We start from the raw sequence: 13,227 nt of genomic DNA on the forward strand, positions 1-13,227 counted from the left end.
TGAGGCAGAGTCTCGCTCTTTCGCCCAGGGTGCTGGAGTGAAGTGTTGTGATTTCGGCTCACTACAACCTCTGCCCCTCTCCCCTGCCCACCCCCGCCCCCACCGGTTTCAAGCGATTTTCCTGCTTCAGCCCCCTGAGTAGCTGGAATTACTGGTGCCCGCCACCATGCCCAGCTAATTTCTGTATTTTTAGTAGAGACGGCGTTTCACCATGTTGGCCAGGCTGGTCTTGAACTCCTGACCTCGTGATTCGCCTGCCTTAGCCTCCCAAAGTGCTGGGATTATAGGCGTGAGCCACCGTGCCCAGCCCACAGTATTTCACTTTTAATTATGATATGATTACAATTAGGGCAAGAAAGTCAAAATTATGTTGCTCTTGATTGTCTTAATCAGAGTTAGAGAGTGACCTCTTGGTGTGACAAAGCTCTTAGTGTGAACCCACTGTGCCCACTTAAAAATTAGATGTATCTAGGCATGGCTTGAGTGCCAATGGGGAAAGGAAACTAGTAAATATTTTGCATAGGGGAGAACAAGGTATTTCATGGGAAAAAGTTTACCACAGGAGGAGTGTTTTAGGACCAGCACTAGTGGTGAAAATGGGAAAGGCAATATCCTCTGGCCATTCCTTCGCAACTTTAGCCAACTACTCCACATTCCTAATGTCAAAACCATGATGTGCAGGGGCTATAAAAAAAAAAAACTAGAACTTTTTCATGGAAACCTTTGTTAAGATACAAGAGGGCAGACTTTCATGATGTGGTATTTGTGGAACAGGGTTATAAAACAAAATGGTGAGTTAGGGATATTCTCACTTTAGCATAGAACACAGTAGGGCTTGGGTGTTTTGAAGGCTTCCAAGAATACAGACTGACTTGGGCATATTAAGGGTTCCAGTGGTGGCCTCCTGAAATAGATTAAACAGCCAGCCCTCAGGGTCTTGTAATAATAATAACTATTGCTTTTAGGGTGAAGAGATACTAAATTATGTACTTGCAATGCCTACTTCTATTCACAGAATAAAATTCTGCCTCTGGCCTCTTTTCACTTCTGCTGCTCATCTATTAAGAGAGATCCTAGTTTTGTTTGCTCAGTTCTAGACGATTTTTTTTTTTTTTGAGATAGAGTTTTGCTCCTGCTGCCTAGGCTGGAGTGCGATGGTGTGATCTTGGCTCACTGCAATTTCTGCCTCCTGGGTTGAAGCCATTCTCCTCCCTCAGCCTCCCAAGTAGCTGAGATTACAGGTACATGCCACCTTGCCCAGTAATTTTTTGTATTTTTAGTAGAGATGGTGTTTCACCATATTGGCCAGGCTGATCTCAAACCTCTGACAGTAGGTGATCCACCTGCCTTGGCCTCCCAAAGTAAAGTGCTAGGGTTACAGGTGTGAGCCACCATGCCCAGCCTAGACTACTCTCTTTTTTTGAGACAGAGTCTCACTCTGTCACCCAGCCTGGAGTGCAGTGGCACGATCTCAGCTCACTGCACCCTCTGCCTCCTGGGTTCAAGCAATTCTCTGGCTCAGCTTTCTGAGTAGCTGCAATTACAGGTGCCCGCCAACACACTCGGCTAATTTTTGTGTTTTTTTTAGTAGAGACGGGGTTTCACCATCTTTGCTAGGCTGATCTTGAACTCCTGACCTCGTGATCCACCTGCCTGGACCTCCCAAAGTGCTAGGATTATAGGCGTGAGCCACTGTGCCCAGCCTAGACGACTCTTTTTAATGAGTAAAAAACAGCTGAAGAATTTCAGGGAATAGACTGGGTGATTAATTTATGTTAGAAAGTGGTAGGCCAAGAAATGCTCATACAAAGAGGGAGTCAATGTAGAGAGGAACAAAATGCAGGGTTTTTTATTGTAAATCGACAAGTGGGAATGGATATAGAGGGTTCAAGGCAGGGGCAGTGTTAGGGGAAACATTGTGAGCCGAAGAAATTGGGAAAGATGATATTAACAGGTGCTGCTGTGGATTTTGAATTGGATCTAATATATTAAGGTTTAAAATTGCTTTTAACTTTTTTTTTTTTTTCCCCTCCTCCCCCAGAGGTTAGACTTGTTTCTTATATGTGATGCCATTCCAGCACTGGACTCATGGAGGCTGAGCATTTATTCAGGTAATAATAGATAACATTTATGGAGCACTTTCTGTGTTCCAGGCAACAAATTAAGTGTTATACATCTGTTCTCATTTAATCCTCACACAACTCCATGGTGTTGGAAGTGTTATTGTACCCATTTAGTAGATGAAGAAATTGAGATGTAGAGAGTATATAAAGAGTGAGTTCAGTGCCAGGCGAGGTGGCTCACACCTGCACTGTGGGAGGCTGAGGTGGGCAGATCACCTTTTTTTTGTTGAGATGGAGTTTTGCTCTTGTTGCCAAGGCTGGAGTGCAGTGGCACCATCTTAACTCACCGCAACTTCCGCTCCCGGATTCAAGCAATTCTCCCGCCTCAGCTTCCTGAGTTGCTGGGATTACAGGCATGCACCACCACGCCCAGCTAGTTTTGTATTTTTAATAGAGGCAGGGTTTCTCCCTGTTGGTCAGGCTGGTCTCGAACTCCCGACCTTAGATGGCCTGGCCGCCTCAGCCTCAAAGTGCTGGGATTACAGGCATGAGCCACCGTGCCCGGCTCTAATTTTTTTTTTTTTTTTGAAACAGAGTCTTGCCCTGTGGCCCAGGCTAGAGTGCAATGGCGTGATCTCAGCCACCTCTGCCTCCCAAGTTCAAATGATTCTCCTGTCTCACCCTCCCTAGATGCTGGGATTACAGGCGCCCACCACCATGCCCAGCTAATTTTTTTTGTATTTTTAGTAGAGACGGGGTTTCACCATGTTGGCCAGGCTGGTCTCGAACTCCTGACCTTGTGATCCACCCTCCTCGGCCTCCCAAAGTGCTGGATTTACAGGCGTGAGCCACTGCGCCCAGGCTTATAATTTTTTATAAAGTAGATAAAACGTTTTGAAATAGTTAAAGTGTATTTGCATGAATATCCATATAAGGTAAATATGTATAACTAGGGAATTCTTTCTTAAGAGGTGATTAATATAGATAACAGAAATCTCTTGATTTCTTCCTGCTTGAGATACTGTTCACAGGTATTTTCACCTTTAAGAAGCCTTATTAGAGTTTCTTATAGGACCTTTCTTGGTGCATTTAAATGCTTATATATGGATTACATTAATTGCAGTACTATGATATCAGTTACTGAGTGGCCAGCATTAATACATTTGTCCTATTTTTATTTTCTGTCTTTTTAAAAAAAGACCTTTATTGAAATATAGTTGACATACAGTAAACTGCACATATTAAAAGTATACATGCGCTATGTCAGTTCAGTCACTGCAACCTCCGCCTCCCAGGTTCAAGTGATTCTCCTGCCTCGGCCTCCCCAGTAAATGGGACTACAAGTGCATGCCACCATGCCTGGCTAATTTTTGTATTTACAGTAGAGACGGGGTTTCGCCATGTTGGCCAGGCTGGTCTAGAACTCCTGACCTCAAATGATCCGCCCGCCTCGGCCACCCAAAGTGCTGGGATTACAGGCATGAGCCACCACCGTGCCCGCTGTGCCATTTCTTTTCTTTCTTTTTTTTTTTTTTTTGAGACAGACTCTTGCTCTGTCACCCAGGCTGGAGTGCAGTGGTGCGATCTCAGCTCACTTTAACCTCCGCCTCCCGGATTCAAGCGATTCTTACACCTCAGCCTCTCGAGTGGCTGGGATTACAGTTGTATGCCACCACACCCGGCTAATTTTTTGTATTTTTAGTAGAGATGGGATTTTTCCATGTTGGCCAGGCTAGTCTCAAACTCCTGACCTCAAGAGCCCGCCTCGGCCTCCCAAAGTGTTGGGATTTCAGATGAGAGCCACTACACCCAGCCTAGAGTAGAGCCATTTCTTGTAGAGTAGGTCTGCTAGTGATGAATTATGTCTTTCTGTTTTTCTGGGAATATCTTTTTCTCCTTTGTTTTTGAAGGATAGTTTTGCTGGATTTTGGGAATGCTTGGTTTGCATTATTTTAGCTTCCATGGTTTCTGATGAAAAATATGTGTTATCTTAAGGATCTCTTGTGTGATAAGACACTTTTGCTGCTTTCATGATTGTCTTTGTCTTTGTTTTTTAACAGTTTGATTGTATGCCAAGGTGTAGATCTCTGAGTTTTTCCTGGTTGGAATTTATTGAGCTTCCTGGATGTATAGATTAGTGATTTTCATCAAATTTGAGCTTTTGGCCATTATTTTACTAAATATTATTCTTGCCCCTTTTTCTCCTCTCATAGGACTCCTAGTAAGTATTTGTTAGTATGCTTGATGGTGTCCCACAGGTCTCTCAGACTTTGTTCATTTTTCTTCATTCTTTTTTCTTTTTGTTCCCCAAACTGGATAATCTTTATGTCATTTTGTTTTGTTTTATTTTATTTTATTAGAGATGAGGTCTTGCTGTGTTGCCCAGGCTGGAGTATAGTGGCTATTCACAGGCACTACGAGTTCAAGTGTACTATAGGCTGGGCGTCCTGGCTTATGCCTGTAATCCCAGCACTTTGGCAGGCCAAGGCAGGTGGATTACCTGAGGTCAAGAGTTCGAGACCAGTCTGGCCAATATGGTGAAACCCCGTTTCTACTAAAAATTCCAAAATTAGCCAGGCATGTTGGTGGGTGCCTGTAGTCCCAGCTACTGGGGAGGCTGAGGCAGGAGAGTTGCTTGAACCTGGGAGGCAGAGGTTGCAGTGAGCCAAGATCGCACCATTGCACTCCAGCCTGGGCTACAGAGCGAGACTCCTTCTAAAAATAAATAAATAAATAAAATGAAATGCCAGGTGCAGTGGCTGATGCCTGTAATCCCAGCACTCTGGGAGGCCGAGGTGGGTGGATCACGAGGTCAGGAGATCGAGACCATACTGGCTAACATGGTGAAACCCCGTCTCTACTAAAAATACAAAAAATTAGCCGGGCATGGTGGCAGGCGCCTGTAGTCCCAGCTACTCCGGAAGCTGAGGCAGGAGAATGGCAGGAACCCAGGAGGCGGAGCTTGCAGTGAGCCGAGATCGCGCCACTGCACTCCAGCCTGGGAGACAGAGCAAGACTCTAGCAAAAAAAAAAAAAAAAAAAAAAGTGTACTATAGACGTAAACTGCTGGGCTCCCAACGTGCTGGGATTATAGACGTGAGCCACCACACTCGGCCTTAGTTTTTTAAGATACTTCATTGTCTTTGGGCTTGAATAGCTTCCAATGAGGCGGAGGTTGTGGTGAGCCGAGATCGCGCCATTGCACTCCAGCCTGGGCAACAAGAGCGAAACTCCATCTCAAAAATAAAAAAAAGAGAGAATTCTGTTGTTATCTTTATCTTGGTTCTTCTATATGTCAGTGTTCCCCAGTCCCTGGGCCATGGACCAGTGCTGGTCCAAGAGGTAAGCGGCAGGCGAGTGAACATTACCCCCTGAACTCAGCCTCCTGTCAGATCAGCAGTGGCATTAGATTCTCATAGGAGTGTGAACCCTATGGTGAACTGTGCACGTGAGGGATCTAGGTTGTATAGTCCTTAGGCAAATCTAATGCCTGATGATCTGAGGTGGAACAGTTTCATCCTGAAACCATCCCCTTACTGTCCATGGAAAATTTGTCTTCCACAAAACTGGTCCCTGGTGCCAAAAAGGTTGGAAACTGCTGTTATATGTGTCCTTTTGCTCTGGCTGCTTTTAAGATTTTCCCTTAGCTGGGTGTGGTGGTTCATGAAGCCTGTAGTCTCAGCTACTTGGGAGGCCTGAGGTAGGAGGATCACTTGAGCACAGGAGTTTGAGGTTGTAGAACACTATGATCGTGCCTGTGAATAGCCATTGAGCTCCAGACTGGGCAACACAGCGAGATGTCATCTCTTAAAAAAATAAAATAGCCATGCATGGTGGCTCACGCCTGTAATCCCAGCACTTTGGGAGGCCAAGGCGGGTGGATTACTTGAGGCCAGGAGTTTGAGACCAGCCTGGCCAACATGGCAAAACCCTCTCTCTACTAAAAATAAAAAAGTTAGCCAGGCATGGTGGTGCGTGCCTGTGGTCCCAGCTACTAGGGAGGCTGAGGTATAAGAATCACTTGAACCTGGGAGGAGGAGGTTGCAGTGAGCCAAGATCGCATCACTGCACTCCAGCCTGGGGCGACAGAGCAAGACCCTGTCTCAAAAAATATATATATATATGTTCTGGTAATGATGTGCCTTGGTATGGTTCATTGAGCTTCTTGAATCTGTGTGTTTATAGTTATACTCCAGTTTGGAAACTTTTAAATTATTATTTCTTTAAATTTTTTTCACTTTCTCTTCTTTGAAAAATGCACTGACAGATGTATTAGGTAGGCCTTTTTTTTTTTTTTTTTTTTTGACATGAAATCTCCCTCTGTTGCCCAGGCTGGAATGCAGTGGCAGGATGTCAGCTCACTGCAGCCTCGACCTTCTGGGCTGAAGCAGTCCTCCCACCTCAGCCCCTCAAATAGTTGAGACTACAGGCATACCAGGATAATTTATTAAAATTAAAAAAAAATTTTTTTTGTAGAGTTGGAGTCTTGCTTTATTGTCTAAACTGGCCTGCAACTCCTGGGCTCAAGCAGTGTTCCCACCTCTGCCTCCCAAAGTGGTAGGATTACAGATATGAGCCACCATGCCCAGCTATGCATTTTATTTCAGTATTTATTTTTTCTTGTTCCTGTTTTGGGTAGTTCTATTGCTATGTTCTCAAAATTTTTCCCCTGATTTTTTCTTCTGTAATTTCTAATCTGTTGTTAGTCCCATATAGTGTATTTTTAATCTCAAACAATTCAAAGTTTTTTGTTTTTTTTTTTTTTTTACTTCTATCTGACATGCTTACTTTTTTTTTTTTTTTGAGACGGAGTTTTGCTCTTGTTGCCCAGGCTGGAGTGCAATGGCGCGATCTCGGCTCACTGCAACCTCCACCTCCCGGGTTGAAGTGATTCTCCTGCCTCGGACTCCCAAGTTGCTGGGATTACAAGTGCCCACCACCACACCTGGCTAATTTTTTGTATTTTTAGTAGAGACAGGATTTCGCCATGTTGGCCAGGCTGGTCTCAAACTCCTGATCTCAGGTAGTCCACCCGCCTCAGCCTCCCACAGTGCTGGGATTACAGGCTTGAGCCACTGGGCCCGGCCGCTCACTTTTTACTATAGGTCTTTGCACATGTGGAATATAGTTGTAATATAACTTTTCAAGTGTCTGTACAGATTCTATAATTTGTATCATTTATCAGTCATTTCTTTTAACTTTTCATTGTGAAACAAGTATAGATTTATAGGAAGTTGCAAAAAGAGTATAGGAATATCCTATGATATCCTTTTACTCAGTGTCTTCCATTGGTAACATCACATAACTATAGTACAACATTAAAGTTAGGAAGTAGCCATTGGTAAAATTTACAGTTTATTCAGATTTGTCCAGTTTTACATGTACTTGTATTTGTGTATGTTGGTCTTTGAATTTCATAATGTGTGAATTTGTGTATCCACCATCACTGTGAAGATGCAGAACAGTTCCATCCCCACAAGGATCTTTCTTGTTGCCCTTTTATAACTACACCTACCTCCCTCCACCCCATTCCCTGGAAACCACTAATATGTTCTCCATCTCTATAATATTGTTATTTCAAAAATATTACATAGATGGAATCCTACAGTATATACAGTTGGCTTTTTTTCTTTTTGAGATTGGCTTACCCCAACCCCTGACCCAGTTAGCTTAATTATCTGGAGATTCATCAAAGTTGTTACATGTATCAATAATTTGTTCCTTTTGATTGCTGAGTAGTGTTCCGTGGTGTCGCTGTATGCGTTTGCTTAATCATTCACCTATTGAAGGACTTCTGTGTTGGTTCCAATTTTCATCTATTGCATATAAAGCTACTATGAATATTCATGTACAGATTTTTGTATAATTATTAGTTTTTATGTGTCTGTGATAAATGCTTAAGAGTCTAATTGCTAGAGGTATGGTAATTACATATTTCTTTTCTTTTTTTTTTTTTTTTTTTTTTTTTGAGACGGAGTTTTGTTCTTGTTGCCCAGGCTGGAGTGCAGTGGCACGATCTCGGCTCACTGCAACCTCCGCTTCCCAGGTTCAAGTGATTCTTCTGCCTCAGGCTCCTGAGTAGCTGGGATCACAGGCGACCACCACCACACCTGGCTAATTTCCTGTATTTTTAGTAGAGACAGGGTTTCACCATGTTGGCCGGGCTGGTCTCAGACTCCTGACCTCAGGTAATCCACCCGCCTCACCTCCCAAAGTGCTGGGCTTGCAGGCGTGGTGAGCCACCTCGCCCAGCCTGGTAATTACATATTTCTTTCTTCCTTTTTTTTTGAGACGGATTTCACTCTGTCATCAAGGCTGGAGTGCAGCTGTACGATCATGGCTCACTGCAGCCTCGAACTCCTGGGCTCAAGTGATCCTCTTGCCTCAGCCTCCCAAAGTGCTGAGACCACTGGTACATTCCGCCTTGCTTGGCTAATTGTTTTATTTTTTGTAAAGATGGGGTCTCACTGTGTTGCCAAGCTGGTCTTGAACTCCTGAGCTCTAGTGATCTTCCTGCCTCAGCCTCCCAAAGTGCTGGGATTTCAGATGTGAGCCACTGCATTTGGCCTCAGTCTTATTTTCTTCACTCAGGGAGCATGCTGGACTCTGCCCTTGCTCCCCCTAGAGTCTCCTTGCCTGTTACATTCCTTGGAAACACTGTTTAGGGATTAAGCCTGATAATCACAGGACTCACCTCATTTGTTTCCCATCTCCCAGGAATCACTATCCTTCACTGCCTGTGCCCAGTAACTTGAAAACCATTGTTTCATATATTTTTTCTTTTTCTTTTTTTAGTTATTTCTCCTAGGAAGGTATTTTGATTCTTCTTACTCTGTTAGCCAGAAGTGGAATCCCTTCCCCCAACCTGTAAAGTTTTCATTAGCATTATTACACCTATTGTTACTGACTACTATCCAATAATTCCTTTCTTTCTTGAGTTCTTAAAAAGGGAATGGCAGCCAAATAGAGCTAAGACAAAAAAGATACTTCTGATGTTGTTCAGTGTCTCTTGAAGCCCACATAATTCCAGAAAATTGCAAATCAATCAGATACAGGCTTAGAGCTAGAAGTAGGTCAGCTACCATAGCACAAGATGATGGTGTGAAAATATTTTAGTGACAGCTTGTGCATGATAATATATCCTTTCTTGTTCAGGGTTCTTTTTGGATATAATGCTGAATTCTGGGTGTTATCATATGCTTTTTTTCTATTCTAATCTTTTTATTCTTTGTTAAAAAATATGGTCGTGCTTATAAAATCACAACTTCTACATTTAAAGGGTAGGTTGGCCAATTAAAGCAGCCTTTCCAACCTAAGTGCATCTAGCCAGGTAATTCTCTCTGAGCTTTATTATTTGTTTTAGAGCTTAGATCAGAGTTTGACAATGTAGCGTATATACTAAGATTTCTTAAAGATTTATCTGTGTATTCCAAGGTGTGCTTATCTGTGTAAAAAACTCAGCAAGACATGGCATTGCCAACAGGCTATCAAACATTTGAAATATTCCTTTGGAGTTATTTTCTGGAATTAGGCCACTTTTCAATAATTAGGTGACTTTGAGCTCTTGGAGTCATCTCCTAGAACCACCTTTGGAATGGAGCTGCCTCTGTGCTAGTCTTACCAGTAGAGTTTTATTTGTATTTCCAGCCTGTTGCTTCTGCTGATGAACCTGGGTATAGCTTTGTATATTAGTCAGCTATTTTCAACATTGCCTATCATGGTGCTTTGCGAGTGGTTACTCAGTAGTTATTTGCTGCATGAACGAATGTCTCTTCATTGAGTCACTGCATCAGTCACTTCCCTCCTAACATTTCAGGGGAGCTTTCCTTTTCTTTCCATCTCTATCCTTTTGGTTATTTTCTTTCTTGCTTGCATTTCCTCTGGAGGGTAAACCAAGAAGGCAAAGGAGATGAGCCCAAAACCATTCTGTTGTTTATTAGTAACCCTGATAAGAAAAAAGTATTATATGAGAAAGGATTGAAATACTTGGTGAAAATGAGATTATGGAGTTAATGCTGGATTTCATTTTTTCATTCTATTTCTCCCACTACTAGTTATGGATTCGGTTTTTGCTGTTTTTTCTTTTCTTCAAAGCCCTGACCATCTTTTTTTTCTTTAATTTATAGCTAGTGATGTCCTCTTACATTTTATTTTATTTCTCATTTTTATAACTTTTTCCCCCTCCATATGGAAGCCTCTCCCATGTGGAGTCCTAATTCGGGAAAAGGAGTCAGGCTGGCGGGACCAAGGGAAAGCAAAAAGAGAAGGCAGATAAGCTGTAAATCTGCCTTCGTGGTCCAGGACACATAGCCCTCCTGCGCAAATAACTCATAATCTTCCTGCACCCAGCTATCACCAGACCCTCAGCTGATAGAAAAATGCAAGTTAGCTCACTGCAACTTTGACATTGTCAGTACTGCACAAGGTGTTATCATTAACCCTCTTCAGCACACAGCACAAGTACCATCTTATAGAATCCCCAGCAAGCCTTTGCGTCTCCTGGCGGCCATTTCTTCTCTTGCTGACTTGTCGTTTGCTTCCTTACAACATATTTTCCTACTTTCTCTAATAAATAAATATGCCTTTCTTTACCTACAACTGTCTTGGTAAATTCTTTTTACTGCCTGCATGACACTGGCCCCAGATAGTTGCCACTCAAAATACTCCTCTTCTTTATCCCTTTAAATATTGGTGTGTCTTGGCCAGGCGTGGTGGCTCACGCCTGTAATCCCAGCACCTTGGGAGGCTGAGGCAGGCAGATCACCTGAGGTCATGAGTTCGAGGTCAGCCTGGCCAACATGGTGAAACCCCATCTCTACTAAAAATACAAAAATTAGGCCGGGCACGGTGGCTCACGTTTGTAATCCCAGCACTTTGGGAGGCTGAGGCGGGCGGATCATGAGGTCAGGAGATCGAGACCATGGTGAAACCCCGTCTCTACTAAAAATACAAAAAAATTAGCCGGGCGTGGTGGCGGGCGCCTGTAGTCCCAGCTACTCGGAGAGGCTGAGGCAGGAGAATGGCGTGAACCCGGGAGGCGGAGCTTGCAGTGAGCCGAGATTGCGCCACTGCACTCCAGCCTGGGCGACAGAGCGAGACTCTGTCTAAAAAAAAAAAAAAAAAAAAAAAATACAAAAATTAGGCAGGCATGGTGGCAGGCGCCTGTGATCCCAGCTACTTGGGAGGCTGAGGCAAGAGAATCGCTTGAACCCAGGAGGTGGAGGTTGCAGTGAGCTGATATCCTGCCATTGCACTCCAACCTGGGGGACAAGAGCGAGACTTCGTCAAAAAAAAAAAAAAAAAAAAAATTGGTCTGTCTTGAGGCCCCTGCTTCTCTTCTAGCCTTTTCTTTGGTTACTCTGCCACTGTTTTCATTGTGTTTTCTCCCTCTGTGACCCTGTTTAAAATCCAAGGTTTCAACTACTCTCAGTTTGGTGTTCTAGATTTCCAGTTCCACTGGTGTAACTATCCACTAGACACTTTAATTTTATCCGTCCATAGGCATAACATATTTATTATGTATGAAACAGAACTTTTTCTTTCCAAACTGGTTTCTTCTTCAGTATTCATATTTCAGTGAGTAGAAATATTATCCACTCAGTGGTTCTCAAACTTTTTGGTATCAGAACCCCTCAACACTCTTAAAAATGATTGAAGTCTCCAGAGAACTTTTGTCTTTGTGAGTTATAACATTAAATATTTAAATATTAATGATTAGAAGTTAAAACTGAGAAAATTTAAAATACCTATTTTTAAAAAGTATGAATTTACTAAAAGTGACAGTAAACCTGTGTCCAGAATTGGTAGGTTCTTGGTCTCACTGACTTCAAGAATGAAGCGGCAGACCCTTGCGGTGAGTGTCACAGTTCTTAAAGGCAGCGTGTCCGGAATTTGTTCCTTCTGATGCTCAGATGTGTTCGGAGTTTCTTCCTTCCAGTGGGTTCGTGGTCTCGCTGGCTTCAGGAGTGAAGCTGCAGACCCTTGTGGTGAGTGTTACAGCTCTTAAGGCGGCGCGTCTGGAGTTGTTTGTTCCTCCTGGTGGGTTCGTGGTCTCACTGGCTTCAGGAGTGAAGCTGCAGACCTTCGCGGTGAGTGTTACAGCTCATAAACGCAGTGTGGACCGAAAGAGTGGGCAGCGGCAAGATTTATTGCAAAGAGCGAAACAACAAAGCTTCCACAGTGTGGAAGGGGACCTGAGCGGGTTGCCAATGCTGGCTGGGGCAGCCTGCTTTTATTGTCTTATCTGGCCCCACCCACATCCTGCTGATTGATCCATTTTACAGAGAGCCGATTGGTCTGTTTTACAGAGAGCTGATTGGTCCGTTTTGACAGGGTGCTGATTGGTGCATTTACAGTTCCTGAGCTAGAAACAAAAGTTCTCCACCTCCCCCGGCGCCTGTAGTCCCAGCTACTCGGAGAGGCTGAGGCAGGAGAATGGCGTGAACCCGGGAGGCGGAGCTTACAGTGAGCCAAGATTGTGCCACTGCACTCCAGCCTGGGCGACAAGAGTGAGACTCCGTCTCAAAAAAAAAAAAAAAAAAAGTTCTCCACCTCCCCGCTAGATTAGCTAGATACAGAATGCCTATTGGTGCATTCACAATCCCTTAGCTGGACATAAAGGTTCTCCAAGTCCCCACCAGATTAACTAGATACAGAGTGCTGATTGGTGCATTCACAAACCCTGAGCTAGACACAGGGTGCTGACTGGTGAGTTTACAAACCTTGAGCTAGATACAGAGTGCTGATTAGTGTATTTACGATCCCTTAGCTAGATATAAAGATTCTCCAAGTCCCCACCAGACTCAGGAGCCCACCTGGATTCACCCAGTGGATCCTGCACTGGGGCTGCCGGTGGAGCTGCCTGCCAGTCCTGCACAGTGGGCCCACACTCCTCAGCCCTTGGGTTGTCGATGGGACTGGGCGCCCTGGAGCAGGGGGCGGCCGGCGCTTGGGGAGGCTCAGGCCGTGCAGGAGTCCACGGTGTGGGGGAGGCTCAGGCATGGCAGGCTGCAGGTACCGAGCCCTGCCCCGCTGGGAGGAGGCAGCTAAGGCCCGGCGAGAAGTCAAGCACAGCAGCTGCTGGCCCAGGTGCTAAGCCTCTCACTGCCTGGGCTGGCGGGGTCCGCTGAGCCCACGCCCACCTGGAACTTGGGCTGGCCCGCAA

The 13,227-nt window shown here is 44.3% G+C and overlaps 1 protein-coding gene across 14 annotated transcripts in view; it reads left to right on the forward strand.

The window, feature by feature from the left end:
• Positions 1–13,227, forward strand: part of R3HDM2 (R3H domain containing 2) — a 186,034-nt gene that overhangs the window by 34,307 nt on the left and 138,500 nt on the right. For 10 of the 14 annotated variants that reach the window (XM_063620091.1, XM_063620090.1, XM_055248867.2 and 7 more), the window contains one exon: positions 2,042–2,111. The exons of the other annotated variants lie outside the window; for them this stretch is intronic. Coding sequence is in view for 1 of the 10 variants with exons in the window: in XM_055248858.2 (XP_055104833.2) it covers positions 2,042–2,111 (70 nt within the window). In the remaining 9 variants the exon portion in view is untranslated. The remainder of the gene's footprint in view (positions 1–2,041; positions 2,112–13,227) is intronic. 14 annotated transcript variants of the gene reach the window in all.

This window comes from Symphalangus syndactylus, chromosome 17 (assembly GCF_028878055.3).
Source record: "Symphalangus syndactylus isolate Jambi chromosome 17, NHGRI_mSymSyn1-v2.1_pri, whole genome shotgun sequence".
In the NCBI taxonomy this organism is placed as follows: Eukaryota; Metazoa; Chordata; class Mammalia; order Primates; family Hylobatidae; genus Symphalangus; species Symphalangus syndactylus.